The sequence below is a fragment of the Fundulus heteroclitus genome, chromosome 19 (genome assembly GCF_011125445.2).
Source record: "Fundulus heteroclitus isolate FHET01 chromosome 19, MU-UCD_Fhet_4.1, whole genome shotgun sequence".
NCBI lineage: Eukaryota > Metazoa > Chordata > Actinopteri > Cyprinodontiformes > Fundulidae > Fundulus > Fundulus heteroclitus.
In genome coordinates, this window is record NC_046379.1 from 7536174 (window position 1) to 7563360 (window position 27187).

At 41.9% G+C, this 27187-nt stretch overlaps 1 protein-coding gene across 1 annotated transcript; it reads right to left on the reverse strand.

Annotated features, from left to right (window-relative positions):
• Positions 1–677: 677 nt before the first annotated feature.
• prima1 (proline rich membrane anchor 1) lies at positions 678–23793 on the reverse strand. Its single transcript, XM_012854730.3, has 4 exons — positions 22998–23793; positions 21110–21251; positions 16913–17036; positions 678–1297 (listed from the first exon to the last, which is right to left on the reverse strand). Exons 1-4 carry the CDS (start codon positions 23280–23282, stop codon positions 1198–1200), a joined length of 651 nt encoding a protein of 216 aa, XP_012710184.2. The 5' UTR covers positions 23283–23793; the 3' UTR covers positions 678–1197.
• Positions 23794–27187: the final 3394 nt, after the last annotated feature.

Consider the following 27187-nt stretch of genomic DNA (forward strand, 5'->3'; position numbering starts at 1 on the left):
CTAAGGGTATTGCTGATTTATGGCCCCCACCTTAGTACTAATAATACAGACCTGCATGCTCCAAAGCAGCAAGCTAAACTCCTGCTTTTATGGACAAGCTATAAGTTAATCCATACATCTGTTCAGCAACACTGCATATTTACCTTATATACCCAATTAAATCAGCAAGGGTTGACTTCTTTTTCCCATGACTGTACCTCAGCTAAACTAAATAAACTGAACAACGAAAGCTTTGCAGAGTCTCAGCGGACTGACGGAAAGATTGCTAATGATTAACGTGGCTCACCAATTATTTACTTTAAAAAAAATAAAAGCAGAGCAACCAAAATGATAAATTCATCAAAATGTCCAAGATTTGTAAGCATGTCTGTAAATTACAGGACAGTTTTCTTTAAGTATAAAAATAAATTTGAAGATAGTTAAATAAAATAGATTAAATAAATACATGAATGGCTTAAATATATTACAGGGAACAGAAGTCTCTTTTGGCAAGGTAAAATATAACCAAGACGTCCCACGTCGATGTCGCTTCTCTTCTTCTCTGTTAAATATTAATTTCTTTGTATTGCATAGTCAGATGAATCCACATCTCGGAGGCAGGATCGACAGGCAGACCCCGCCTTTCACGAAGCGTGTGCTAAAACGGAGAACCGAAAGGAGGACACTGTGACAGAGAGGAGGGTTATAAAAAAGATCTTTCATTCTCTGTAAAAACATCATGCATGTTATTGGTTGTGTGAGCCCGGTCCGGACGCACACAGGGCTGCCGTGTTTGCCGGTTGTCCCGCTGCAGACGTCAACAGTGCGCGAGGTCTGGATCTGCTGCAGACTGGCAGACAGTCCCTCTCCAGCCAGCAGCCAACCAGCCTGTCAGCAACACTTGCTGTTACTAAAAGCATAATGCCCGGTCCGCTGTGCCACATTTGACACCACAGGGAGTTGTGGATCTCTCTCTCTCTCTCTTTCTCTCTCACAGTCCTTTCTGCTTTGATTTCATTCTGCTTTCCGTCTGTTCAGCTCCTCTTGAGCCGAATGCCGTCTTCAGTCCGGGCAACATGCCAAACAAAGAGGAGAGGTTTACCTGTCCGAGAGCTTCAGGTGAACCCATGTTGCTCTAAAGGGTCAGAAAGGGTTTGTTGTTTTCAGGAAACATGATGGAGACGTGATGGGGAGGTACTTCCTGGACCAGGAGAAAGTCTATACCACAGTGTTGTTTGTACCCATGGCCTTCTTGCTGCGGATGCTCATGGCGTACCCCCCGCGACTTGTCCCGTTCTCCTCCTTTCGCAGTGGTTTCCTGTGAATACACATTGTCACAACATGAGGGGGAAACTCTGAGGCAGGACAGATTTGGGATGACGTTCATCCTCAGGCGCGGGCCACGTCTTTACAATTTCCAGTCTATTTGTCTTTGCGATGATTTGATTCCTGCAGGTGTCCTGCTTTATTTATTGATTTGGTGCTATCCCTCCAAATAAGCTCAATATTGAAAGGTCAATTTTGCAGGCAGACAGGAGTGAAAGATACATCACCGTGCAGCAGATAAAGCAATTACCTTCTTGGGCTGGTAGATGTAATTTCCCCCCTAAGTAATAAACATGCATGGTTGTCAAATAAGCTTGGGAAATACATGCATTCTTAACCTCCTGTCATATTATTGCTTGCACACTTTTTTTTGTGGGTATGTTCTGCAGACAAATACAGCCACAATCCACAATCCCTTCACCGTTTCACTCAGTGCAGCCCTTTTCATTCACTCCATAAAGCTTTTTTGGTTATATTATATTTGTCCAGTCGACTGTGGCTTTTCATCAGCCCCCTCAGCCTCTGTCCCCTACGCAGGCTTATGTAAGCTGGAGACAGATCTGAATACAGTTGGTACAGTCTTTGTCCCACTCAACACTGTACATCACCCTGACTGGCACCAAGCACCCCAGAGCATCCTCTTTAACCACGTTTCTTCTCTTGCCGGCCAAAACAACTCTGACAAATGGTCACTTTCAGTCCAGTTTGGCACAAACGTCCGTCGTGCATCATGCAGTGAGGAAATTAAGCAGGAAGGGATTCTCTGGGGTAAGGTGGGCTCAAACGCAGTGATACGTAACTACTGAGCCATAACACCATCCTCTGCCGTTTGTTGCTCCTTTTTTTATTGTTATTATTTTCAGAATGTTTAACTGTAAAAGTGTGCAAATTACTCACTTCACTACAACGTTTCCATATCAGGAAATCATTATTATGTTTGAAAAGAGTTACCAGGACCCAAAACTCCACTAAGCCGAGTCCCTGAGTATAATTTTGGTAAATTGAGCATTGGATATACAACAGATACAGTGTTGAACACACATCTGTTCATTTGAACACATTCAACAGTAGAGTTCACATTTTTGATAACTTTGAACTTAACAATGCAAAAAAAATGTATTGACATCATTTAATGGCACTCTTTTTGGGGGTGAAAGGGTCAAACTACAGAGAAAATGCTACAATTGACCTAACTAATGTGGCTAATGTGTTTGTAAAGAAGTCCCTCATGATTAAATTATATATGGATGACCTGAATTTTTTTACTATGACTGCAGGGTTTCGACTGTGGAATAACGGGTTAAAGACTAAATAATAATAAAAACCTCCAGACAAACACCACCTTCGATGACTTGGTGTTAATAAGAGGGTTAATAGTGACCACAGTTACATAAGCAGTCTAAATAGACAGCTTCTCAATCCAAATATCCATTCTGTGTATGAAGCTATTATAATATGTGAGATATCTGGGAAATTCACTACAAAATACAGGTTATGTGAGCAAAACCAGAAGGAGAGACTAAAGCAGATGTTGGGCAATGGAATAATCCCTATGAGTGTTTGTAAATATATATACATATATGTATTGATTATGCAAATGAGCAAAATCAGTTATAATAACTCCGACTGCTAGATGGCGGTGGAGTGCTTTAAGGATCCACTTGTCAACTGTGCTGCATTAGGAACAAAAGCAGTTTGAGGCAAATTCGCAACAACAGTCCATTAAGGGTTAAAGGCACATAAGGAAGAATTTCTATCTGCCACAGTAGTCATCCCATCTCCAGCATGGCCACCTCCAAGTTTGACTTGTATTGTCTCCACAATTATACATTGAAATCGTGAAATATTTATTGTAGACACAGCAAGCATCATCATGGGCTATTATCCAGGGGGAGTTTTGCATCACCTCTCAGGAGCTGGAGGAAATCGAAGCTTGAAAATTAGACCTCATTAAAATCACATGTGGTTTACGTGTCAGTGCAGCTGGTTTTTAGCGCAGAGCAAACTCTGGCTGGCTTGCCTGCGAGTTTCCAAGTGTAAACTTAGTGACTTAGATTAAATGTACAAAAAAAAAAAAAAGACAACATGACCCTTCAGACTCTAAAAAACATCACAAGCCCATTTAATTTAAGACCTTGTCAGATTTTTGCTGTTTAGATTATTAGAGGAAATATGATTTAGGTCACATTTGGGCAAAAAATTCAGATCAAAGCCTCTTTTTCTTTTAATGTGTGAACGTAGCATTTGTGTCTCAGAGATTGAACTGCATAGGAAGTAAAGCCTCTGCTCCTCTGCATTATAAAGAATAAGCTAAGGTGCTTCATCTACTATCCAGGATACTCCCTGGACGCCTCTCTTCGGAGGGTTCCCAGGCACACCCCACAGGAGGAAAGCCCAAAGCAGAACCAGAACTTTATTTCTGCTGGCCTAGGAAGACCTTCAGATCCCCCAAAATCAGCTGGAGAGGGAATCTGTTCACACTTTTTTTTTTTACCACATGAAGTGTTGTTTAAATAGTTAATCATAACTATGTATTTTGCTTGGCCCTTAACCTTTTATCCAGAGCCATTATGGGGTTGGTTGAGATGCTTTGTGAGCATGAGATCAACTATTTTCATTCATTCATTGCCAGATTTGTCAACATATACACTGTTACAAAAATACTCATACCTTCAACATTTTATACAGTTTGTCAGCGTACAACTACAATTTTGATATATTTTTGGTGGATTTTCTGCAATCGACCAACCCAAATGATGTCTAATTTTGAAAGAAAATGTTTTTTTAACCCAATCACACATAAAGGTCTGAAACATGTGAGGCCCTTTTTACTCTGATGCTCCTACACAAAATCCACTGCAACTACTAATTGAGTAATTTAATCTCAATATCAATGCAGCTTTTTCTGCGAAGGTCCCAGAGGTTTATAAGAAAACATTAGAGAACAAACAGCTTCATAAAGACCAAGTGACACAACAGACGGGTCAGCGGAGAACGGTCTGGTTCTGGACATCTCCCACAGTTCTGTTCAATCCATTATCTGCACATAGAGAGCGGATAAACCAACTGCAGAAATCCACTTAAACTGCCAGGAGGCTCGTTATTTAGAGAACTAGCAGCAGAGATCCACAACTAAGGAACAATATCATCAGTCCTCCAGACAAACACCACCTTCACAAATCTGCCGCTGACGAAAGAGTGACAAGAAGACGCAGCACCTCAGGTCCAAATAGATCAACATTGTTCTTTGTGCCATACAAACAAAACACAGTGTAGAAGAAAACAAACGCTGCATATACCCTGAACAGATTGTCCCTACAGCGAAGCACGGTGGTGGCAGCATCATGCAATGCGGAGGCATTTCCTCCACAGGGACATGGAGGCTATTCAGAGTTGATGGGAAGATGGATGGAGCCAAATTCAGCGCAATCCTTGAAGAAAACCTGAGGCTTGGATGGAGATTCACCTTCCAGCTGAACCTAAAGCCAGAGAAACTATGGGATGCTTCTACCCAAGAACAAAACTTCAAAAGTGTTTCCAGCAATCAGCAACCTCTAAGGTCATTGCTGATCTCGTTCCACCTTGGTACTCTTCACACAGACCTGCAGGCTCCAAAGCAGCAAGCAAAACTCCTGCTTTAGTAGACGAGCTATAAGGTAATCAACCCATCTGATCAGCAACAACTGGCTGACTCCTATTAACCCTGACAGCACATCACCACCCAGAGAGGAAAAACTAAATAGTAAAATGCTTTGCAGAGTCTAAGCGGACTGGCGGGAAGATCACTGATGGTTAGCAAGGTTGTTTTTTTGTTTTTTTAAAAAAAGAAGAATGATCAACAAATTGTCTAGGCTGTAGATTTGTGGTTTGACAAAGTAATGACTTTGGGAGGCTGAATATAAACAAACACTATAGATTTCTAAACTTATGTTTGTGAAAAAGTTTGAAAACCACGTTTCCTTTTTACTCCACTTCACAGCTGTGCACTACTTTGTGTTGGTTGTCCCCATGAAGTGACAATAAATCAGAATCAGCTTTATTATTCCAATGCAATAATAAAATCAAACACAGTCTGCAGTATAGAAAACACATATGAATACACTATAAACAAAACAAAACAGACTGAGACAATAACACAATGGTGCAATGAGCAGAGTGCAAAAGATGCAAGACTAAATGATTATTATTATTATTACTATTATTATTTACATGAGGTCGGTGGATTTGTATGCAATATATGCATTATATTTAGATAGATAGATAGATAGATAGATAGATAGATAGATAGATAGATAGATAGATAGATAGATAGATAGATAGATAGATAGATAGATAGATAGATAGATAGATAGATAGATAGATAGATAGATAGATACCTTTTGGTACACAAATAAAAAAATTTGTGAGATTTGTCCTCAGTTTGAATGAGCATTCCTGTTATGGTTTAAAACTAAAGCTGATATTTTAATTTTATGATCGTAATCATTGTGAATAAACGTTACACAGATAAGCGTACACGATCCAAGGCTTTTTAAAATAAATTCAAAGTTGCTTTCTTCTGCTGAAGGTCATGAAAGTTAGCGAGAAACAGAGCTGCGAACAAAGTGTGAGACTATGACTAAGACTTGTGTCATCTGGCTGAGCTTGCATCAGAGCACACCAGGGACGCAGGATGGCCATGTAGGACAGACGCCGCCTGCTGTGTCCATGTGGACGCCGTTAGAAACGAAGCTGCCCAGCCCCGGGGTGGAAACGCATTCTGCTGCCGGGCTGCAGACGCCGGGCCGATGCAGCTGGAGCTGAGGGACTTAGGACAGACCTAAATTTCCCTGAAGACTCACAGTGTTTACAGGCAGCTGGGGAATTCTCCTACTTTTCAGGGTTTGCCATAATGCTGCACTTCCTCAAGGGATTTTAATCTTTTTTCGAAGAACCATTCTCTTTTTGATGTGGGAAATGGGAAATGGAAGCTTCTGGATACAAAGTTAAGCAAAAAATAAACAATTAGCCGACCCCCAAACTCTTCAGAGTTTTGACTCGTTGCGTTTAGGTTTCTCATCAAACGGACTAAGTGATCAACTTACGCCATTTCTTTCAATACCCTGCAGCTCTACATTTGGAAACAGCCTGCAGGGAAACTCTTAGACTTAGGCTTAGACAATTTTATTTGTCATTTTGTATGCACAGAGTGCGTACAGAAAGAAATTTCATTGCATACAGCTTGTAAATTACAGTAAATTACAGTATAAGGTGCAGCAGTGATTTAAAAGTAAACAATTGAAATGTAAACAATGCAGGAGAAAGTGACAGTGTGCGATCACAGTGTACAGGTGAGTATTTTTAAAACCGGTGGTGGCAGAATCATTCTGTCGGAATGTTTTTAACTTTCTAAAGGGCTCAAAAAACCTAATGACTGTTAAGGTGGCATTAAATCTGAATGTGTATTTTAAGTAGTTTAAAACCTCCATGAACACATGAGGATCTAAAGCAAAGAAACGCATGTGGTTAACGAAGTGCAGCATTACAGACGCTCATAAATGTGCTCTGCCCAAGCCGTCATTATGACTTTAAACTGAACTAAAATAAGCTTTAAATCTGCAATATATGGCCATCCTGCCATTGTTGAACTATGTCCAAATCCAATGTTTATAGCTATGAGGAGTGACAATGAACTTTCTGTTTAGACGCATTTAAACAAAGTTTAAAATCCTGTTATTTAAATATAGCGATCTTCTAGTTTGGGACTGAAATGATCGATAATGAAAGCCCGATCAGCTCCAAGCATTAGGCTTTTAAATTGAATGCACACTTTATCTTAAGGTACGTTAATGTCGAGTCAGACTTCTGTTTCCAGCCAGAAAGATCCTCTTATCTTTATAATAGGCCTTATTCTCATGTGAAAATGTTGACAGATTAATTTGAGATAATAATAGGTTATTTTAGGCCTGAGAAAACTTTTTTCATAAACAAATTTGGTTGGGATGTTTAAATTCATGGCAAATATTTTGCCTTTGTTCACTGTCTAGTCTGTAGTGTTCCAGCCAGCTTTGCTTATTCTGACTTTGTGCACCCGTGATGGTGTCCTAAACCATCTGTTGGTGAAAGTTCTCAGTCATCCAGGTCATGATCAGTCCAAAAAAGGTTAAAAAATAAAAGAACTGGACGTCCATTCTGAAGCTGAAGACGTTTCGCTTCCCATCCAGGAAAATTTCTCAATTCAAAATGTCTGGAGTAGTGTGGAGTCCCCAGCTTTATAGACCTGCAGGGAAGGCCTCGCTGGAGCTTAGATTCACCTGTAAATTCACCTGGAACTGATCGCCCCAAAAATGGAGAGTCGTTAGGCTCATCATTAGCCTGGCTCACAGGAGGAATGTTGTGGTCACCTGCAGGGAAGGCCTTGATGGGAAGCGAAACTTCTTCAGCTTCAGAATAGAAGTCCAGTTGTTTAATTTTTAGCCTTTTTTGGATTATTCCTAAACCATCATATCCACCAGGGTCGGTATTTAGTCAAGAAACCTCAGAGAAAACTGCCCCTTGAAAGGTCCAAGTTCTGTTCCCAAGGAGAGGCGACGCTACAGCTGGGTTTCAGACCAAAGGTAAATCCCTTTACATCATTATTTTGCACTACCAACGTTGCAGACCTTTTTATAACCCACTCAAATAGTACACAACTGAACGTTTACTGTATTTTTGCACCATAATGTTTTGCACTGCACCAAACGTTTTCATATTAATGCCTTTTGCACCATTATTTTTGCACCATAAACACGGTTGAACATTATTCTGCACACTGTTTTGCACACTTGTTTTTCTCACATTCTGATCAATGCTGCACTTTGTATTATAATGTTACCTTATTCCAACTGCATTCTCATTACACTGTCGTAAGCTGTATGCATCGAAATTTCGTTCTGTGGGCACTCTGTACATACAAAATGACAATGAAGTTGTCTAAGTCTAAAAAAAGTCTTTCCTCTTTCAGCCGCCCAACTATTTCAAGCTTCAAATTATGAGTGAACCATGAGTTTAGCTGTCAATGAAACAGCGACATCTTGACTAAGTTAAATTAAATAATTTGAATCTTTGTTCTCTGTTCCCTTCAGACTCTCCCTTCAGTGTCCAGTGAGCAATAGCTCTGATTTCAACGTTAAAGTTGCTTTCATTTCAACATGAGTCAATGAAAGCTGCACTCGTGGCCATGATTTATACCCTTTTTATTTCATCTAGGTTTAGACGATTTAAAAGCGCCTGGTCTCAAAGTGGTTTAAGTGTGGACTTAAAATTATACATTCATAAAAGACGAGAAGGTCCACAAAGCTTAAATGCAAGAATGTATTAATCAAACCTCAACAACAGCAACATGTGATTTAATACCATAAACTAATTTAATCCATTTTTGTTTTTTGTAATAATATCACTATGTGGGAAATATTCCTATTTCCTTTTTGCGAGCAAACAACTAAGAGAATACTTGTAAACATGATGAGTTATGTAGGTATTCACAGCGCACTGACGACAGAAACGTGTCTTTTTAATCTAAAGCATTATTTAACAATCAAGCTGTTCAGGTTGTGTTCTGACAGCAGAAGCTTTCTGGATACCACCAGAGACAAAGTTCTGCTGCTTCAATGAAACAATGTCAGTCGTCCGCCACCGAGAGGTATATAATAGAATAAAGCAGAATAGAAATATATTTTACATTTATTCATGCGGACCAGCAGGAAAGTGAAACACAAATGGAAGCATGTAGACTCACACAAAGGGTAAAAATATTAAAAGAAAATAAAACAAAAAGACGGCAGCACTGACAGAATGTCGAGAAGGATAATCAGTCATTATTAATTATTAATTGTTAATTGATTAATAACCTTGAAGTATGAGGGGCTATACAAGCCATATAGCGTTTGTGTCTCAAACAGCTCTTTATACTGAAGATCTTGCCTAAAATAAGCCCACATTTAGTCTAAAACCAACTCCAGATAAAAAAAAAAAACTCAACTTTTACACCAAATGTGAACCAAATTGAATCTAGTTTTTCTGAGCCTTTTAATCGCCAACTAAAGAAATGCTTACGATGTAGCTACTAAGTAAGTGCGGCTACTAAAGACAAAGACAGCTGTTGATTTTATTTGCTTGTATGGATCCATTATAATCATCAGATTATAAATTAAAGTATCAATATTGTGAGTGTATGAATATATTATTATTTTAATACCACCTTTGTTTCTATGAAGTGTGCGATTAGAGCTCACAGATTAAACCTTCAGATGAACTTTCATCACAATTCATTCACAAGTCATTTTAATAAATTAGGATATTATTGAATATATAGTTCATTTAATTCAGTGAGAGAAACTGATAATATAAATGAATAACAAACAGACAGATCTTTTCAAGCCTTCCTTTCTGATGATTATTGTAATTTTCCACCTAGAGCCAATGAACAAACATAATTTAACATTAAAATATTACATCAGACAAATAAAACAAACATTTTAATACAGAAAAGTTGTTTAACAATTGCTTAAAGGTTAAAAGTACTTTTAATCTGACAAAGAAGCATCCTCTGGACCATGATGCAGTTTATTGAATATGACTGCATTTTATTAATGAAAATACTTGGATTTTAAGTAAATAACTATAATTAGGTAACTTTATTAGTTAGCTACATTTAATTGGGCACCCTTTATGAGTCCTTATCTTTTCCCTCACTGTAGCTGCATGTTCATTTCTAACCCTCCCCTCGCCCAAACCTCATGTTTTGCCTCCTGTCTCCTATTATCTTTATCTTTCTCATTAAGTAAATTGGTCCTGCTGACCTCAGCATCTTTGTCTTGTCTATCCCAACTGTTTGGCACTGTGCCGGTTCCTGTGGAGTCGCAGGGCTCTAACTGGGCTTTTTATGCTTACACTTGTTTAAACTCGCAGAAAAGGGCTGAAAACTATTCATTCTTCCAGGATTTTCTTTATTTTCTTTATTTCAAGCAACACAATCACAACAGTGCCTTTGCTGATCCTCTGTATAATTACTAGGGGAATATTTTTCTATTTTCCCATTCGCTTTGCAGTAATTAAGTCTTAATTACTTAATTGAAGTACATAATCATAGGCAAAGCAATAGCTGCAGACTTATAAAGCTGTTTATGTGATATTTAAGGCTTCATCCTGCTTCTGGCTGGATGGATTTTCAGCCTTGTTTATTTTCCCCGGGCTGTAATCTCTCCACGGACTGACCGTGTCAGTTCAGGCCGCCGCACAGGGCACAGCGCCGGGCCCTCAACCCGACCCCCTTCAATAATAAATGGCATGCTGTTGACACATGGCAGGTGGCAACACAACCATTCACAGGTGAGATGAATATTTCATGCCAAAGCTGTGCAATCACAGCGCACACTCTCCCCCGTTTGAAGTCTGGGGAGTGGATGGAGGAGAAATTGGGACATGTGTTGAGCTGTTTACAATTACGCCGGCCATCTGGAAATTAGAGTAAAAGTAAAAAACATTAAGGACAGGCTGAAAAAAAAAAAACATGGCTTCGGTTTCGGAGCTGCAGGATTAGCGGTTTTACAAAAACGACTGAACAATGTGTCCGTAAATATTTGATTACTCAACATTTTCATTTTTTTTTTGTAATTTTTTTTTGATTATCTGTTACCCTCGGCTCAAACCAGTCATGACGAATCATCTGCCTCCCGGAGCAGAGAGCGATTAGGAGAGGCATTCTTTAGGCGGCCCGTTTGGGTTTCATTTGTTTTGGCTGCTTGGATGGCCAACTGCCTGGACTGCAGCGCCGTGCCTTTTGCTTTGGATGGCACGGCAACACTGAATCGCAGCATGTGTCTGAAGCCTCTCCTCTGTGCTTGCACACTCCCCGGTGGTGTGGACTTTAGAAAAGGATTGTAAGGAAGTCCTTTTTTTCTGTTTCAGCCCCGTTGCTTCTCACAGATGACTGGCAGACCAAGATTATAAAAACCAACCAAAGGCTAGGAGGGCTGGGACCTGCAGAGCTGGCTCATCCTCTGTCTGTGATGCTCAGACTTTGGCCCTCAGCCAGTTGCTTTTCATTGGGAAAGCCCGGACCACTGAGCAGCCGGAAGGTCTATATATATATATATATATATATATATATATATATATATATATATATATATATATATATATATATATATATATATCTCATTATGTTCTTCGTTGTGACAAACTCTTTCTCACATAGCTACTGACCAAGACGCTCAATTACTGCCCCTGCTCGCTTCGGTAGAGACACGTTGCATCTATCCTTTCCCCCTGCCTTTGCTTTTCTCCAGGGAATGACGGACGATCAAGAGCGTCCGTGGTGACAAGCGAGGCAGGTCACATTTTAACCCGACCAGCTCACCTCCCGCCTGGTGACTATAGCGAAGGTGTAATGACGCAGTCTGGAGCTGTGAATGCTCAGTGCTCGCCGTGGTATGGAGCCTGCAGTCTGGAGCCCTCCGAGCTTGAGGACACAACCTGCTCGCATGTATAAAAGATGCGGTCTGCGACTGAATGACTGCGCAAATTAATCTATAAATAATAACTCGGCTTTGGAGCACCGGCTCGTATCGCGACGGCACGTTCTTACCGCTGCTGCATTAAAAATGGTGGCCCTTGGCTATGAGGGGGGGGCTGGAGAATTGCCATAATGGATTCCTGAGCCAACCACTCATTACCTCCAAGTCCTGACTTTGCCTGTTTGTTGTTTAAAAAAAAAAAAAGGGGGTGTAGAGATGGATTTCTGCTGAGGGAAGCCATATCAGTGAAGTGCACTTAATATACAAAACTATGTTATGCTAAATCTTTTTATAATTGCAGAAATAAATTACAGAATAGCTCCTAATTAAAGGGCACGGCGCCCTTCACGTGAAGCGTGACAGTCAATATTTACTCCATGTTTTATTAAGAGTGTAAATCTGCCAAATTATGGAGACGTGTGAGAAGCCTGTTCAGAGATGAGTGGATTTGCAGCGTTCGTCTGCACCCAGGGGTCCACTGATTCTGCTCGCCAGCACAATTAAATGTTTCAGATCAGGAAAACGCGTTTTAACACCGGGCGAACCTGAGAGAAATCATCCGTCCTAAATGTTGGTGAAGATTCTCAGTCATCCAGGTCATGACCGAGCCAAAAAAAAGGTTACAAATAAAAACAACTGAACTTCTATTCTGAAGCGAAACGTCTTCAGATTCAGAATAAATGTCCAGTTGTTTTATTTTCACCTGTCCTAAAGTTATGATTCTGCTTGTTGATGGAGAAAAGTTAGCCGACCCAACTTGGCCGTATGTGTACAACTCCCTGCCCCTCTTGGTCAATCATTAACTATTAGTTCATTAATGATCAACCAAATAAATTTCACACCAAGATCTGACAACAAATGAAAAAATAAATCACTTAATTAGAACCTGTCTGATAACATGAAATGGGCGGAAACGTCTCAGAATCCGACACATTGTGCTCTGAAGTTTAAGAACAGATAAGAAACAGACTCTATCAGTCTAGAAAGGGTAAAAAAGCCATTTCTAAGGCTTTGGTACGGAGCCCTAGAGGGGTCATCGCGAAATGTTTTCCATGTTGAGAGAATGTGCGCTCGTTTAACTAAATTGTGCACTCGTTTTACTAAATCGTGTGCACAATTTATTATATTGTGCTGTCGTTTTACTATAGTGTGAGCTCATTTTACTAAATTGAGCTCTCATTTTAAGCATAGTAAAACGAGGGCACAATTTATTAAACGAACGCACTATTTACTCAAACGAGCGCACGATTTACTAAAAAGAGAGCACAATTTAGTGAACATGGTTATAGAACATTGTGTGCACGATCTACTTAAACGTGGCCACAATATGTAAAACGTGCACTCAATATTGTCTTGACACATGTAAACATGAGCACGTTATAGTATATTCGAGATCTCGATCTACCAAAACGCACCCACGAATAATTAAAACATGTGCTCGAATAAGTTTTATTAATTCGAGGACTCAATTAAAAGAAAACATGCTCACGTTTAAATAATTTGAGGACTTACTGCTTCAGGACCAGGGAACCTTTCTAAAATTATAGTAGTTGGTAGAACCAGCCATCAGTTTGCTACACTGGGTTCAAGCGAACGCTGGTTATGTAGAAAAATAACGATGTGAAGCACACCAGCAGGTTCACCTCTGTATTTAAATAAAAATTTAAAATTTTCTTTTAGGTTTAGGGGATATTTACTGTTTCACTTCCTTTCCCCCCCCCCTTATAACCTGAAATCATCCTTTAAAAACGAATGTTTGTATTTACTGAGGTAATCTTCGTCTGACTATACAATTTGTTAAACAGTCTGAAACATTTAAGTGTGACATAAAAATGTAAAAGCAGAATAACGTTGTCGATTTTTTTGTCGCAGCACTAACCACAGCAGACAAATGTTTGCACGTTTATCTGGAGGTCGGAGAGTTTGTGCGATAACTCGCAGCTAAAACCGCTCAAAACAAAGTCTGAGTCTCCTGCTGCTGCTGCAGCCGCTAAGCTCAGGTTTTATCTTTTAATACGGCAAATGGGAAGGAAGCAGGGAAAGCTTTGTCTCGGGATGCCAATTCTTGCCACTTTTGTTCACATTCACAAAGCCTGCTCAGCAGCGTTAGTCACTTATGGAAATTATCACTAGCGATATTGTTTGCTTGTATTTGCTGCTCAGCTAATCACTGTGAAGTACGGAGCTGTGGATCTCCTCTCCTTAATTATATAACTAGGATTTGAGATTTTGCCTAGCTTCTTTGGCCTGGCCCCAGTTTTTTTTAATCGTCACATCAGTAACATTTCTTTGTTTGCCTACCTGATCATTGCTCCTCAGCACATTATTACGTGTCTGCATATTAAGCCCTTTCCAAAAGTTTGGCTTTCCTCTGTTGACATAGGATTTATTAACTGTGCTGCACTTTTTAGGGTTTAAGGACTTTTTATTCAATGCATCTGGTCTGAATTTGGGCTTTCTCCACTACCAATGCGCTACCCTTTGAGAAAATGAGACAAAAAACAGAAAATGCAATACAACAGATTCAGGTTTATGTATTTTACTGACGGAACGACATAAGGTTTATGCAAAAAGTCAGCTTGTTTGATTCTCTGAAACTGGACGAGAAATAAAGACGTTTCTAGCTCCATGCATTTAATGGAAGAAAGCTTAAAAATAAAAATGAGCTAACTAGAACATTTGGGATTAAAACTGAACTCCACGTTCTGGAGCCGTTTTCTTGATGCCATTTTCTTCGTCGTATGGTTAGATGACTGAGCCTCGAGCAGAAAGCTTTCCCACCTGACTCCCATCTTGTTTTAAACCATTTGGCACTTTTGCAAGAGTGAGACTTTAGAAAGAGGTAAATATACCACAGTGTTGCCCAAAGCCGGGATGTGGAGCCTACTGTGGGTGATGACAAAACAAGTGTGGGGTCTCATGGGGACAAACGCAGAGAAGATACCCCTCTGGGCACTTTGTACACTATAATGCCAAAAGCATTGGGTCACTTGACCTTTGATAACGTCGCATTTTTAGTACAGTTGTTTTAATATGATGTTGGTCGACCTTTTGCAGCTACAACAGCTTCTTCTTTTTCCTTCCTTGCTCCAGTCATGCTTTACTTTGTGTTGTTTGTGTGGTTATATAAACTCCCAGTGAAGTTTCTGTGAGCTGACTCTCATCCTGGTCTCTACACTCTCAGCAGTGAACTGCTGCAGGTCACGGCCCGAAGGAGCCAACAGAACTACATCATCCACAAAAAAAAAAAAACCAATTAGATCCTGAGGTTCCCCAATCAGACACCCTCCTGTCTACGATCCTGGCCCTGAACACCACAAACTGGATAGTGTACAAGGGGCAGTCCTGGTGGAGTCAAGCTGGGAACAGGGTCGACTTTGTGCCAGGAACACAGACACAGCTCTGGCTCTGGGCATACAAGGATCATATAGCCCTTAAAAGCCACCCAGACACACCTCCCACAAAACATCTCGGGGAACACGGTCGTAAAGCCTTCTCTAAATCTGCAAAAACTTATGCAAACCGGAAAGGGCTTTCCTCGAGATTTCAAAGTTGATCAATCCATTGTCTGTACCCGCATGTCCTTCCAGGGTTGCAGGGAAGCTATTTCCCATCTCCCGCAGTCATTAGGAGGGAGGTGGAGTCCTCTCTGGACAGGACGCCAGTCCAACACTGGGCAACATGCAGATTCATACCAAGGGACGATTTGAAGAGACCAATTAACCTAGCAGTCATGTTTTCAGACTGTGAGCAGTAGCACCTGGAGAGAGAACCCATACACGCAAACTCAATGCAGAAAGACCCCAGACCAGGATTTGAACCCAGGACCTTCTTGCTGCAAGGCAACAGTGCCACCAACAGCACCGCCATGCGCCAGTTCAGACTGTTTTTATGGATATTGTTGATTATTCCTAGCCTCGTGAGACCATCCTAATCTCGCGAGCTTTCAAGGTTTCACTCGCAGATCAGTCTGGCTACTTTCCGTTAAAGAAAATTTGGAGCCGTTCACCAAACGAACGTCCAATCAGCGTTGGCTTTGAGGCAGGTTGAGGTGTGACGCAACGAGAAGCGCAACAGTTCAGTCTTAAAGAACATGGCGGCTTCAGCCGATGAAACTAGCGTTAGCGTGGCTATCGAGCAAGTTTTATCGGAATTACAGAGTATTTCTTCACTGAAAGAAGAGCAAAACACTGCTCTAGAGGCTTTTCTCAGAGGATAAGATGTTTTTGCTCTTCTCCCGACTGGTTTCGGCAAGAGTTTGATCTATCAATTGGCTCCTCTTGTCGTGTTAGTACGTCATATGCTTTGTTGATTTGATTGGTTTATTTGGCCCGTCTATCACCAACATAGGCCAATCAGCTAACCAGTATTTTCGCCCCTTCCCAAAATTACTTCAACGGAAGGTTTCCAGATGGATATGCGGAGCAAATCCATCTGGTGGAGTCAGGTTAGATCATTCCTCCAGAAGAACATGGAAACAGACACTGATCTTGGACAAGGTCTCCTCTCTCATTCATCGCTAAGATGTTCTGCTCAGTGTAGGTCAGGACGCGGCGAAGGACGGTTCTTCCACACCATGGTTGCTCTCGTCCATATCTTTATGCATCTTATGCACGGTCATGCTGGAACAGGAAGCCGTCATCCCCAAAGCGTGAAGCTGTCCAGAACATCTTCAGTCTCCAGAAGACCAGTCCAGTGACTGCAAGGTTTAAATCACTGCACCCAACACCTTGCATTGTTGAGGAAATCCGATCCATGCAGTTTTCTACACGCTTTTGTTGAGTTACTCTGAAGCACACAGGAAGTCTTGATTCTGCAGTAAGTTTGTAAACATTGTGATGTATGTGGCTTGGTATAGAGGGCAAAAAAATTATTTTGTAAACATCTATAGAAGCGACATGAATGCCCGGCTGTTAGATGTTAAAGACCCATGATGGTGGAAAGTGACTGAAACACCTGAATAACGTCTGTTTAAGGAGTGAACCATTATATTTTGAGACATAATGCAGGATAGAGTTACATTTTAGTTTTTCAAAATACAGGAAACTGAACCAATAAAAGTTGCGTCTAACCTTTTGATAGCCTTGTAGCAGATGATGATGGCAGAGAGGAGGAAGACAACTGAGGCACAGCTCACAGTCGCGAGCACCACTTCCATCCACCAGGACCTCACAAACGGCCCTATGGGATCATCCACTGGGAAAGCAGGAGAGAAGAGGCACATAGGGAGACAGAAGATCAAACAAAATCTAGAAAATCAGATTAAATGTTTAGAATTACACAAAATTAACAATTGTTTGACTCAATTTTTACAGAAACCAAAACGGGAGCACGATATTCCTCGCCTGCTCTTCAGAGCCGTGTCCTCGCCTGTTCTGTGGGTCTTAGGTTCAGCATTCAAAGATATCCAGCCTGACACCATGAATCATTTAAGGACCCGTCAGCCCTCCTTACACCAGCACTCTTGTCTGCACCAATTACCGTTGCAAGAACCTCCTGCTCTTTCCACATTAGATCTGTGGAGTCGGACCACTCACCGGGATGTTGTATAACATTACGTGCATCAGCAACTCCCCGTCTGTAATGCAGAGCTTCTCTCTGCGCTTTATGCAGGATTTCATGCTCTCCCAAATCTGTTTAGTCAACTGCAAATGTTTATTAGCCATACCGACGGAGATTTTAGTCCTCCTCGGGAATACATTAGGCCGTCTATACAACGACAGACTCATAACACTATATATGATGTTATTGTGATATGAATGAAGGTAAAGGTTTACGCCACCACGACACATACTCCTTCTCTAACTTTTAATTTTCCAGTGCGCCGCATTTCTTCCGGAGTGAAAGGATGTCTCTCGCTGCTACAGCTCGCCCCGGCATAAGTCGCTGTAAATTTAAAAGCTCCTCTCTGCCAAACTCTCATTTTAATCCTGCGTTTTTGTCAACGGCTGAAGGGTTTAATTCAGTCTGCGTTATAAGGATCTACCGCACCGTGATAAAGCTCCAATCCTTTGAATTAACCTGCCGTACCATTTTTAGCACACGGACACTTATTTGATGCACCACTCTCCTATTTTTTTTTTTATCTCCTTTTAGCAGACAGATATGGTCTCAGTCATTGTCCTAGTTTTTCATGTCGGTCATGCATATTCGATGCATCTTTAAAGACTACAGAACTTCAGCTCTAAGACTTGTTCAAATCAGGCTACACAGGGAATATCAAGATAATTATGCCTCTCTGTAGTAAAAAAAAAGAAAAAAAAAGCCTTCTCTTAAAATAAATTATTCATGCTGTCTCCACCTTCTGCAAACAGAAGTTGGGGGAGAATATAAATTGGACCACTTATCACACTTTTTGTGATTTGCGGCTGTTACTGGACGCTGAAAACATGCAGATGCAGCACTCAGAAGGTAAATGAGTCACTGGGCACAAATGGGCGTTCAAACCCCCACCTTTGGTTGCAGTCAGATGGCCGTGGCAGCACTCATGCAGTGACCTTGACAACAGGCGTTGAAGGGTCTATAACTCTTGATTTTAACGCTCAGGGTGAGTCAGGAGGGGAAGAAAAAAAAGAGATCTATCCACATTGAGCGGACAGGAAAAAACAAATCATTGGAAGTGATGGATTAAAACCTTCCTTCCCACTGCTCGGTGATTAAGTACTCTTCTTTTCTCGGGGCTAAGGGGGTGAGCGATTCCAAAGAGTCCCAGTAGTAGCTCACAATGGCTGCATCATCAGCGCCGCCTGTCCCATATTTCAGCGCACGGTTCCTTTGGCTGCTTGAGGTGACTTACAAATCATGTCAACATTCAGCAAGAATGCTCAGAATAATCCATTTGAAACCTGGTGTTTACATACAGTGTGTATGTAAACACACTTTCTGACATTACATCAGTCGAGTTTAAATAAAAAAAACATAATTTCTATTTGCTCAGTACCTAAATAACAAGAGGGGAGTTTTTTTCCCCCAACTTTCGTCAAATTTGGAAGGTTAAATAAATTTTCTTGTATTTGGTTGACAGGTCATTCAAACTGTACGGCTTGGTTCAAACATTTGGGTTATCTGGTTTATCCTCCTACTAGCCTCTCACGTAGTTTGCTTGGATTTTGGCCCATTCCTCCTCAGAGAACTGGCTAAACGGAGTCAGGTTAATGATACGGCGTTATATCGATTTGTTTAGATGACGATACGATATTTGCCGATATCACAAAGCCGATACGATTTCGATTAAATTCAATTCACAAGTCTGCGATCGATGATGTGACATCATCGGCCCATCTAACAGTATTATTTACACTGATATAATATAATCAAAATATGATTTGACCATTTTATTTCTAAGATATTACATGTATCAGGCATTTAAATCAAAAAAGTGCATTCTTCTAACTTTGAAATAATAATAATAATAATAATAATAATAATAATAATAATAATAATAATAATAATAATAATAATAATAATAATAATAATAATAATAACAGATCACCTATTTTCTATAGTCTCATGCCTTGTGAATTTCAAAATAAAGGTGTATCTTTAAAAAACACAATTTGGATTGATGTTATCATTCTTCATCAATCGTTTAATCGATATATCGATGTGGCTTGATGTGTTGTTACACATATAGTTTCTAGGCTACCTTATTCATTTACCTTTTTCGCTACACCCACAATTTATTTTGTCATCAAGGCTTTGAAATGGCTTAGTTGTCCCCAACCCATTTTGACACTAATTTCCAGTATGATTGTTTTGCCTTTAATGCCTTTTTTGTGAAAATCCAGATGATGCTGATGATGTAACTGATTTGTAACCTTCTGAGTCATCTGTTAAACACAAATTATACTCGAGCATAAACAGCATATGATTGTCTACCCATCATAGCATTCAGGAAGGCTTCCAGTTTCTCAGATATTTACATGTTTTGGTGTGAGACGCATAAACCAACCCCGTGACACAAGCTAATAGTAGCATGAAAAGCTGGATTGCAATGTGAAACAGCAATCAGGGACAAAGACCCTGATTGCACACATGTTCTGTGCTATGATGAAGCTACATTTTTAAAATGTATTGCTTGGCCATAATGACCGCTTTAAAATTAGGAGGTGGAAAAGAGGGAAGCAACATCATGTGTAGATGCTCTCCTGCAGGAGGGTTTGGTGCACTTCACAACATAGATGGCATCAGGAGGAAAGAACATTATGTGGAAATAATAAAGCAGCATCTCTAGACGTCAGCCAGAAACTCAAATCCTGGGTACCAATAGATCTTCTAAATTAATAATCCCACTGAATTTACCACCAAATCAGTTGCAAACTGATTTAAGGAAAACAAAGTGGATGTTTTGGAAGGGGGATCTCAGTCTAAAAGAAAATCTGTGTGTGAGCAAGGCGACCTACAAAGCTGATCCAGGTCGCAGGTCGGCCCGTAGGCCAAACTTACAGCAAACTGTCGTGTGAAGCTTGTGGATGGATGCCCCCAAACATTTCACCCGGGTCTGTTTAAAGCACAGCTCTGTGGAATACTACGAGAATGTGTGTAAACTTCTGAATCGGAAAAACAATAAACCTTCCTCCAAAAAATTAAAATAAATCGTTCCCAATTACTGAGGAATCCAGCAATCCTGACTGGTTCTGAAAGAGCAAAAGTTTAGTCTGATTCATTGTAAGACATTGAAAAAAAAAAAAGAAGTGTATGAAAATATCTGGTTTCAGCTGGATGGTGGTGGATCGACCCTGTTAGTGAGAGATGGCTTCGGTCCACAGGGAAGAGGAGCTGCCACGGCAGGTAATATCTCTGCACAGATGTGCTGTAAAAGCCCAGTAGGCAGCGGTACCAACGCGGACTCTTCATGCTGCCGGCTAAACTTTGAAGGTGGAACTACCGCGCTGTTTCATTAGCACCTTGTTTGCTAATTAAATGAACTCATTTGTTTTATAGCCGGGGGAGTCGGGGCTCCTCCCGGGGAAAACCCAACCACTGAACCTCTGAGCACGGCAGCCCAGCAGGCATGCATCTCTCAGACGGTTGGGTACTCCCCGAGGTCAGACTCTGCATAAATTAGTCCTGTGTTCAGCTGTCAACATCCTGCTGGCTCTATTACATGCACAGATGCAGGAGTGCACGTGCACAGCAATTTCAGGAGGAGCTGATGGTAAATCCCCCCACCCCACCCCTTGTGCAAAAACAAAAAAGCTTAAAACTCTTTCCTTAAACTAGTTTGATAAGTTGAGTCCCAGCCGAGACGAGGGAGACAGCGGTCTTACCTATGGTGCCCAGAAGCCGAGGGGGAGGCGGCGGAGGAGGCGGAGGTGGGAGGGGAGGGTATCTCCTACAGTGGCACGCCACCTGGCACTGTTCGCCAACTTTCTCCGCCACGGTCCGCGAGCATGACCTCTGGAGCTCTCCCTTGCGGCGGGGGAAAGGAGGAGAGAGGCTGCATTACTCAGAGGTGGCATCAGCACAACACGGTGTAGCACAAACAGCGTACACTCAGCAGCCTCCCAGCTAGCGGCACGGTGGATTTCCTCCTCTCAGCATTCCTTTCACATCACAGCTCCACTGTTGTTGTCACTGGGGCTGATGTGTGTGTGTGTGTGTGTGTGTGTGTGTGTGCGTGCATGTGTGTGTGCGTGTGTGTGTGTGTGTGTGTGTGTGTGTGTGTGTGGTACATGCAGAATAGTATCACGTCGACGGCTGCTGCTGCTGCTGCTGCTGATCTCCCTGCAAGAAGCCACCCACCAGCAGAGTGGGCAGCAGGCTGCCCCGAGGAGCGTGCGTTGGTGGACTTGGAAACTCGAGCAGATCACATTACACATGAACCCTGGCAACGCTGCGTGCGTGTGAAGAACAGCTCACCACCTGTAGGCAGCTGCACGGGGCAAAGGTTGGAATAGTCATCAGCAACATATGCCTGCTGCAGGGATCCTGGTGGGAATGCTGTGAACAGAAAACCCAACTGGCTACTCCATGTTCCCAAATCAGGAGAGCTGACGGTGTGTGTGTGTGTGTGTGTGTGTGTGTGTGTGCGTACAGCTGGTTCTCTCAAACCTCACTGCACTAATTAGGACACCCCAGTTCTTTGATGTCTAATTTTATGTTTTTTTTTTCTGCTCTGTGAAAATCAAAGTTATTTAATTGTGCTAAACGAAAATCACAAAAAAACAGAAATGCGTGTTCTAGCTGTAGAAACGTTAGGACACCCAACCCCCTAATTGCCAGTGTTAAACCCCCCCCCCCCCCTCGTCGTTGAGGACGAAACTTTGCTTTGAGCTGGGAGACGTTTGAGGGGTTCAGCCTCTTTCAAGTTTTGACTCACACACGATTTCTGGTGGATTTACTGGCATGTTTTGGTTTGTTTCGGGGGCCCAGTTCTGCTCCAGCTTTAATCTATTTTTATCCTATTGTTGTTGTTTTTTTTTTTGTGCAGTTGGTTTCACATTTTCCTCAACAAGCCCTGAACACGGTAGAATTCATATTAGTCATATGAGTGAGAGCTGGTCAGGTCCTGATAGAGCGAAGCCACCCCAGACCATGACACTCCCACCTCCATACTTCCCAGCTGAGACCAGGTTCTTCTTGGAATGCTATGTTTGGTTTCTCAGCATGTTCTCTAGTCTGGTGTCCAAATAATTTAATCCTACACAGGTCTATCCAAAGAACTATCCAAGAGCTGCCACCATCCTCTTTCAGCTGGATCTCAGCACGGCGTGCATGCATCCTCACTTCAACAGTCAGGAGCACCAAACTAAACAGGGCAAGCCTCCTTCACATGACAAGTGGCCATGTTCTCACCATGTGCACCAGACGTGCCTCTCCATAAAGTTCACCTTTAGCCATTTTAGGTGGACATAAATGTACAGGTGCTCTAATTTAATTCCCACCGGAAATTGCGTTTTACATTTTGGACAATTATTATGCAATTTTACTGCAATTTTGCTTCTTTTATTAGTATTACTAAAATATGTCAGTCATGCAAATCAAATAACAATATGTGCACAATATATATTTTTATATATGACTTCCACGTATGATGAAAACAAACTAGAACAGCTGCAGCATGAAGAGCAAGGAGGGACTATTGTAAGTTAGTTTAACATCCCTCACCCTCATCACCGCCCCCCCCCCCCCCCCCCCTTCTCCCGTGATGCTTACCTTGCAGGAGAGTAGAATCTGTGACAGGAGGCATTGAGCGATTAAAAAAGGCCAAAAACTTAAAGTAAATGGCATCAGATCTCGGAGCAGCATTCCTCCTGCGCTATTCTCGAAGATACCGGGAAGCGTTTCCAACAAACGAATGCAGAGGCATACATAGGCTTGGAGTGTTTGCGAAATAACCATCCACCCTTTCCACTTCAGCGGCTGCAGCTGTGACAGGCGTCTCCGGGAGTAGTTTAGCGCCCAATCATTCTCCTCTTCGCATCGCGCTGTCGATCGCATAGGACAGGCGAGCTGGTGGGATGAGCAGCAAAACCTCGATCATTCACATCTCCAAAGTAGTTTTTCTTGCTCTTTTTAAACCCTCCTCTCTCTCTATCTATCTCTATCTTTCTCCCTGGTTCTCTCTCTCTCTCTCTCTTTCGCTCAGATAGCGACCTGGATCACGCCGCTGCTCCGCGCAGTGTGAGGGCGGTGGACGGCCCGAAACCTTACATCTCTCCGCGGCTGCGAGCAGGAGCGCAGGACGAGCCGCTCAAGCCATCCAAGTTGAGGGTTGGGAGGGTGTTTGTGTGTGTGTCAAAAAACGAGAAGTGAAAGGAAGCGGAGACGGGTCCTCGGGAGTGTTGTGTGCTGGGAGTCCTCGCCACGGCATCACCTCAACTTCCCAAGGCGAGATTCGGGATGGGCGAGTCCGGGAGGGCAGAGCCGCGCGTTAAAGCGGCGCGTCTCCGTGCGTACTGCTTTATACGCGCACTCACATCAGCTTCCCCCTGACAGCTCCACCCCCCCCCCCCCCCCTCGCTCCTCACAAACTAACCCTCCTCTTCCTCTTCCTCCTCCTCCTCAAACACAGCCAGCAGCTCATGTGGTTGGTTGGAAAGCCGCCAGCGCAGGCTTTCTTTCATTGTTTGTTTATGCGGTTTTTTTTTATTCTTTCTAAAGGTCTGTGCAGAAAATGTTGCCCACAAAGATGATGATGATGCGTGTTTGATGCGTTCTCTGCGGGAACCCTCTCCGCTCCAAAGTCTCAACAGTGGCCTGGGATAAACAGTCCTGATCCGAACTGGCATTTGCTGCCAGAGATAGGAAGGAAAAGAAAAAAAAAAGAAAAAGAAGTTGTATCTTCTTTTCAATTATTATTCCGAAATGTAATCCTTACGCAGCAGATGCGTTGAATTTGGGCTAAACATTCCCCATTTTAGGCCCCTTAGGATTTTAAATGGGACGGAGCTAGTTTTCTTTTTAACTTTGTTCAAATTAACGCGTTTAATGTCTTGAGATGCCGCTTAATTATTTCCACATAATGTCCTTTTCTTCTCACGCCATCTATTTCATGAAGTGCACCAGTCCCTCCTGCAGGAACAAAACACACTCACACCGCCTGTAATTCACAGCTGGGGTGCAAGCTTCTCCCTTTCTCCTCCAAATGTGACTATGGGCGTTATGCACGCTTCAGTCTTAGTTTCATTGGACCATGTCTTCAAAAATTAGGGCTTCCATCCTGTTATGGAAATATATAATCAGTTTTTGCATTAATCGTGTATTTTCTTAAAGCAGTAAGAGTTATCCAAGTTTTAAATAATATAGTTAAACTGTGTGGCCTGGAGTGCAAAGAGGAGAGAGTCTGCAGGGTCACTCAAGGCTATAAATTCACCCAACCGTCTTGTGAGATAGGCAAAGTGGGAGTCACATGAGGTTTTATGGGGGGGCACCCATCAAGAAGGTTGATGGTAAAAGGTTTTTTATTGTTCTTAATGTTTATCTTGGTAGAATCTTAGAAACATCTGGTCAATTAATTAAACGTTAGACTCCTCAGTTGACACTGGAATGTGGATCTGAAGATAAGCACCCGAGAGACTGAGTGTGTACGCAGCCCCCCCCCCCCCCCAACATAATTCAGTCACACACACAGTGAAGGCCCCGGCTATTAGATGTGCGCCCCTGGGCGGGTTCTTCAGACATACGCCTGCAGCCGACACAGAAGGTGAACTCCATGCGTTACAACATGGACTTTAGGATAACGTTGTGTGTGTCTCCCCTTGGAATTCCAATTGTAATAAATATCTGTATATTCCGAGTGTTTTGTCTTCTTCCTTTGCTGCTTTTGCGGCCGTAGTAAATGAGACAGGAAGAACTAGAGGCCGCCTCGTCAATCCTTACATACAACTTCCAGCATTAAATCTGGATTTTTGTGTTGTTTTCAGGGCAATGGCTTCTTCGTGGCTGAGTGGCCTTTCAGCCCATGTTGGCACAGAACTCATTGTGGATAATGACACTGTTTATTACTATAATTTTAAGACTGTTTACTTTTGTTCTGGAGTTCAAATGCTAATTTAATGCCATACCACGTACATCTAAGGCTGGACATTCCCATAACGTTTGCACATAGCTGTTTGAACTGATGAACGTGGCACCTTCAGGCATCTAGAAAATGCACCTAAGGCTGAACCAGACATCTGGAGGTCTAGTACACTCCTCCTGATGTCTTGGCTGATTTAATTAGATTTTTCTAGGATTTCACATAGGAAGCAGTGTGTTGAAATGTTTCCTTTAAAATGCGTACACAAGTTACCCTTCCTTTATCTCCAAAGCTAGCTCACAAAGCCATGATGACCTCGTCATCTGAGCTTTCCGAAACTGTTTAAAGGCAGATTAATTTTTACTGTATTTAAACCAATACCAAATAAATCTCTAACGGTTATGGCATTTAGAAAGTGACCTATAACAGAAACCATTTGGTCTGATGTATGTCAGACTGGGGAAATAAAAGGTTGTTGGCTTTATTTTTTTCTTATGGCGGGTTTAAGTATGTGGTTTCGGCTGTAGTTAATACGAGGTGATGCCGTTGGGCAGAGTGGAAGAAATGAGACAACAATGGGTGGATTTTAAGAGCAGGGTTGCATAATGTTGTTGGGGGTCTTCTCTGGGCACGGTTATGAAATTAGCCCCCAGTCATACATGGTACCAGGGAGCCAACGTGACATTCAAACGGCTGATTGACAATGAGGATAAAACCTTTATGCTCACCCTTGTGTCCTTTTTTGCAACCAGGAGGAGAGGAAGGGCACAAACCTTTTCTAAGCCTGTGATTTTTTTAATTTAATTTTTTATTACAACAAACATTCAGCACATTTCTTTCTCTGACTCTGCTGAGCTTTGTTGTTTTCAGGGTTGCGTTTGAACTGCCTCCTTTCCACGAAAGTTTGGTTTATTTATTTTTTCATTGGAAAATTAACATTGTCGTACATATTTTATAATAAGTCGCAGTTTAATGTCCTCCCTCCTCTCCCGGGGTTTACTCAGTTGAAATGGGAGCCAACCCAGTCTGCTCAGCCCAAATAATTTAAATAACATCTGAGCCTACGATTCCAACCGGTTTGGATTAAGATCAGTGAATTCAGCAACCAGCCCTGCAGCCTTTTGTTGTGGCTGCGCATTCATCACATGTCTTGCCTATCAAAAAGCACTTCACAGACAGTAATGGGATGAGCTCATACAAAGAGCTGTGGATGACTTTTAGAGTGGAAAATCCTCCGCCACTACAAGCTAGGCTGCATTTTCAGAGCTTTTTCAGACTTTTTGAAGGGTAAAATAAGCTTGGCATATAGTCTGCAGCTCCAGCTCATCCATCCTCTCCAGCAGTCGGTCCTAGTATCGATTATCTGACAAGAGGAAAGCTCTACATCCTCCTGTTTCCTTCCTGCTACCTCACCTCATTCCAACAACCAGCAGTCTGGCACAACATACATCACGGCCCTATAAACTGATAGGAAAGCCTCTTTATATAATTACTGTGGTCTTTCACTGTTATCTTTCGTGCCAAGATAGTTAATCTGCATCTCTTAGCAAACAGAGCCTGAAAATACTGAACGCATGAAATGAAAGAGAGATTTTTTACATCCCTCAGTCAGCCACAGAATAATAATGTTCAGCTAAGATTAGCTCGGCTGCCTTTATCTTCCCTATCTGTGTTTCTCTCTTATTGTATCAGTGTGTGTGAACATTACTGGATCTGTTTGTACTTGTAAAGTGGGCCACAATTCAGTGGAAGTACACTGCCATCTAGTGGAAAGTTTGAGACAAAATGCAACATTTCATGAGATCAGACCATGAATTTTACTTTTTATACACAACAGTCCTTCTTAGTCTGAGTGTGAGAGACTGTTGCATGGTTGGCTTTGCTG

Bases quoted from the DNA above. Each gene is read 5' to 3' on its own strand.
- prima1 (XM_012854730.3), bottom strand. From the start codon at position 23,282: ATGCGATCGACAGCGCGATGCGAAGAGGAGAATGATTGGGCGCTAAAC. The intron at 21,252-22,997 runs GTAAGCATCACG...CCCCGCCGCAAG, and splicing joins AGATTCTACTCTCCTGCAAG to GGAGAGCTCCAGAGGTCATG. The intron at 17,037-21,109 runs GTAAGACCGCTG...CTGCTTTCCCAG, and splicing joins TCGGCTTCTGGGCACCATAG to TGGATGATCCCATAGGGCCG.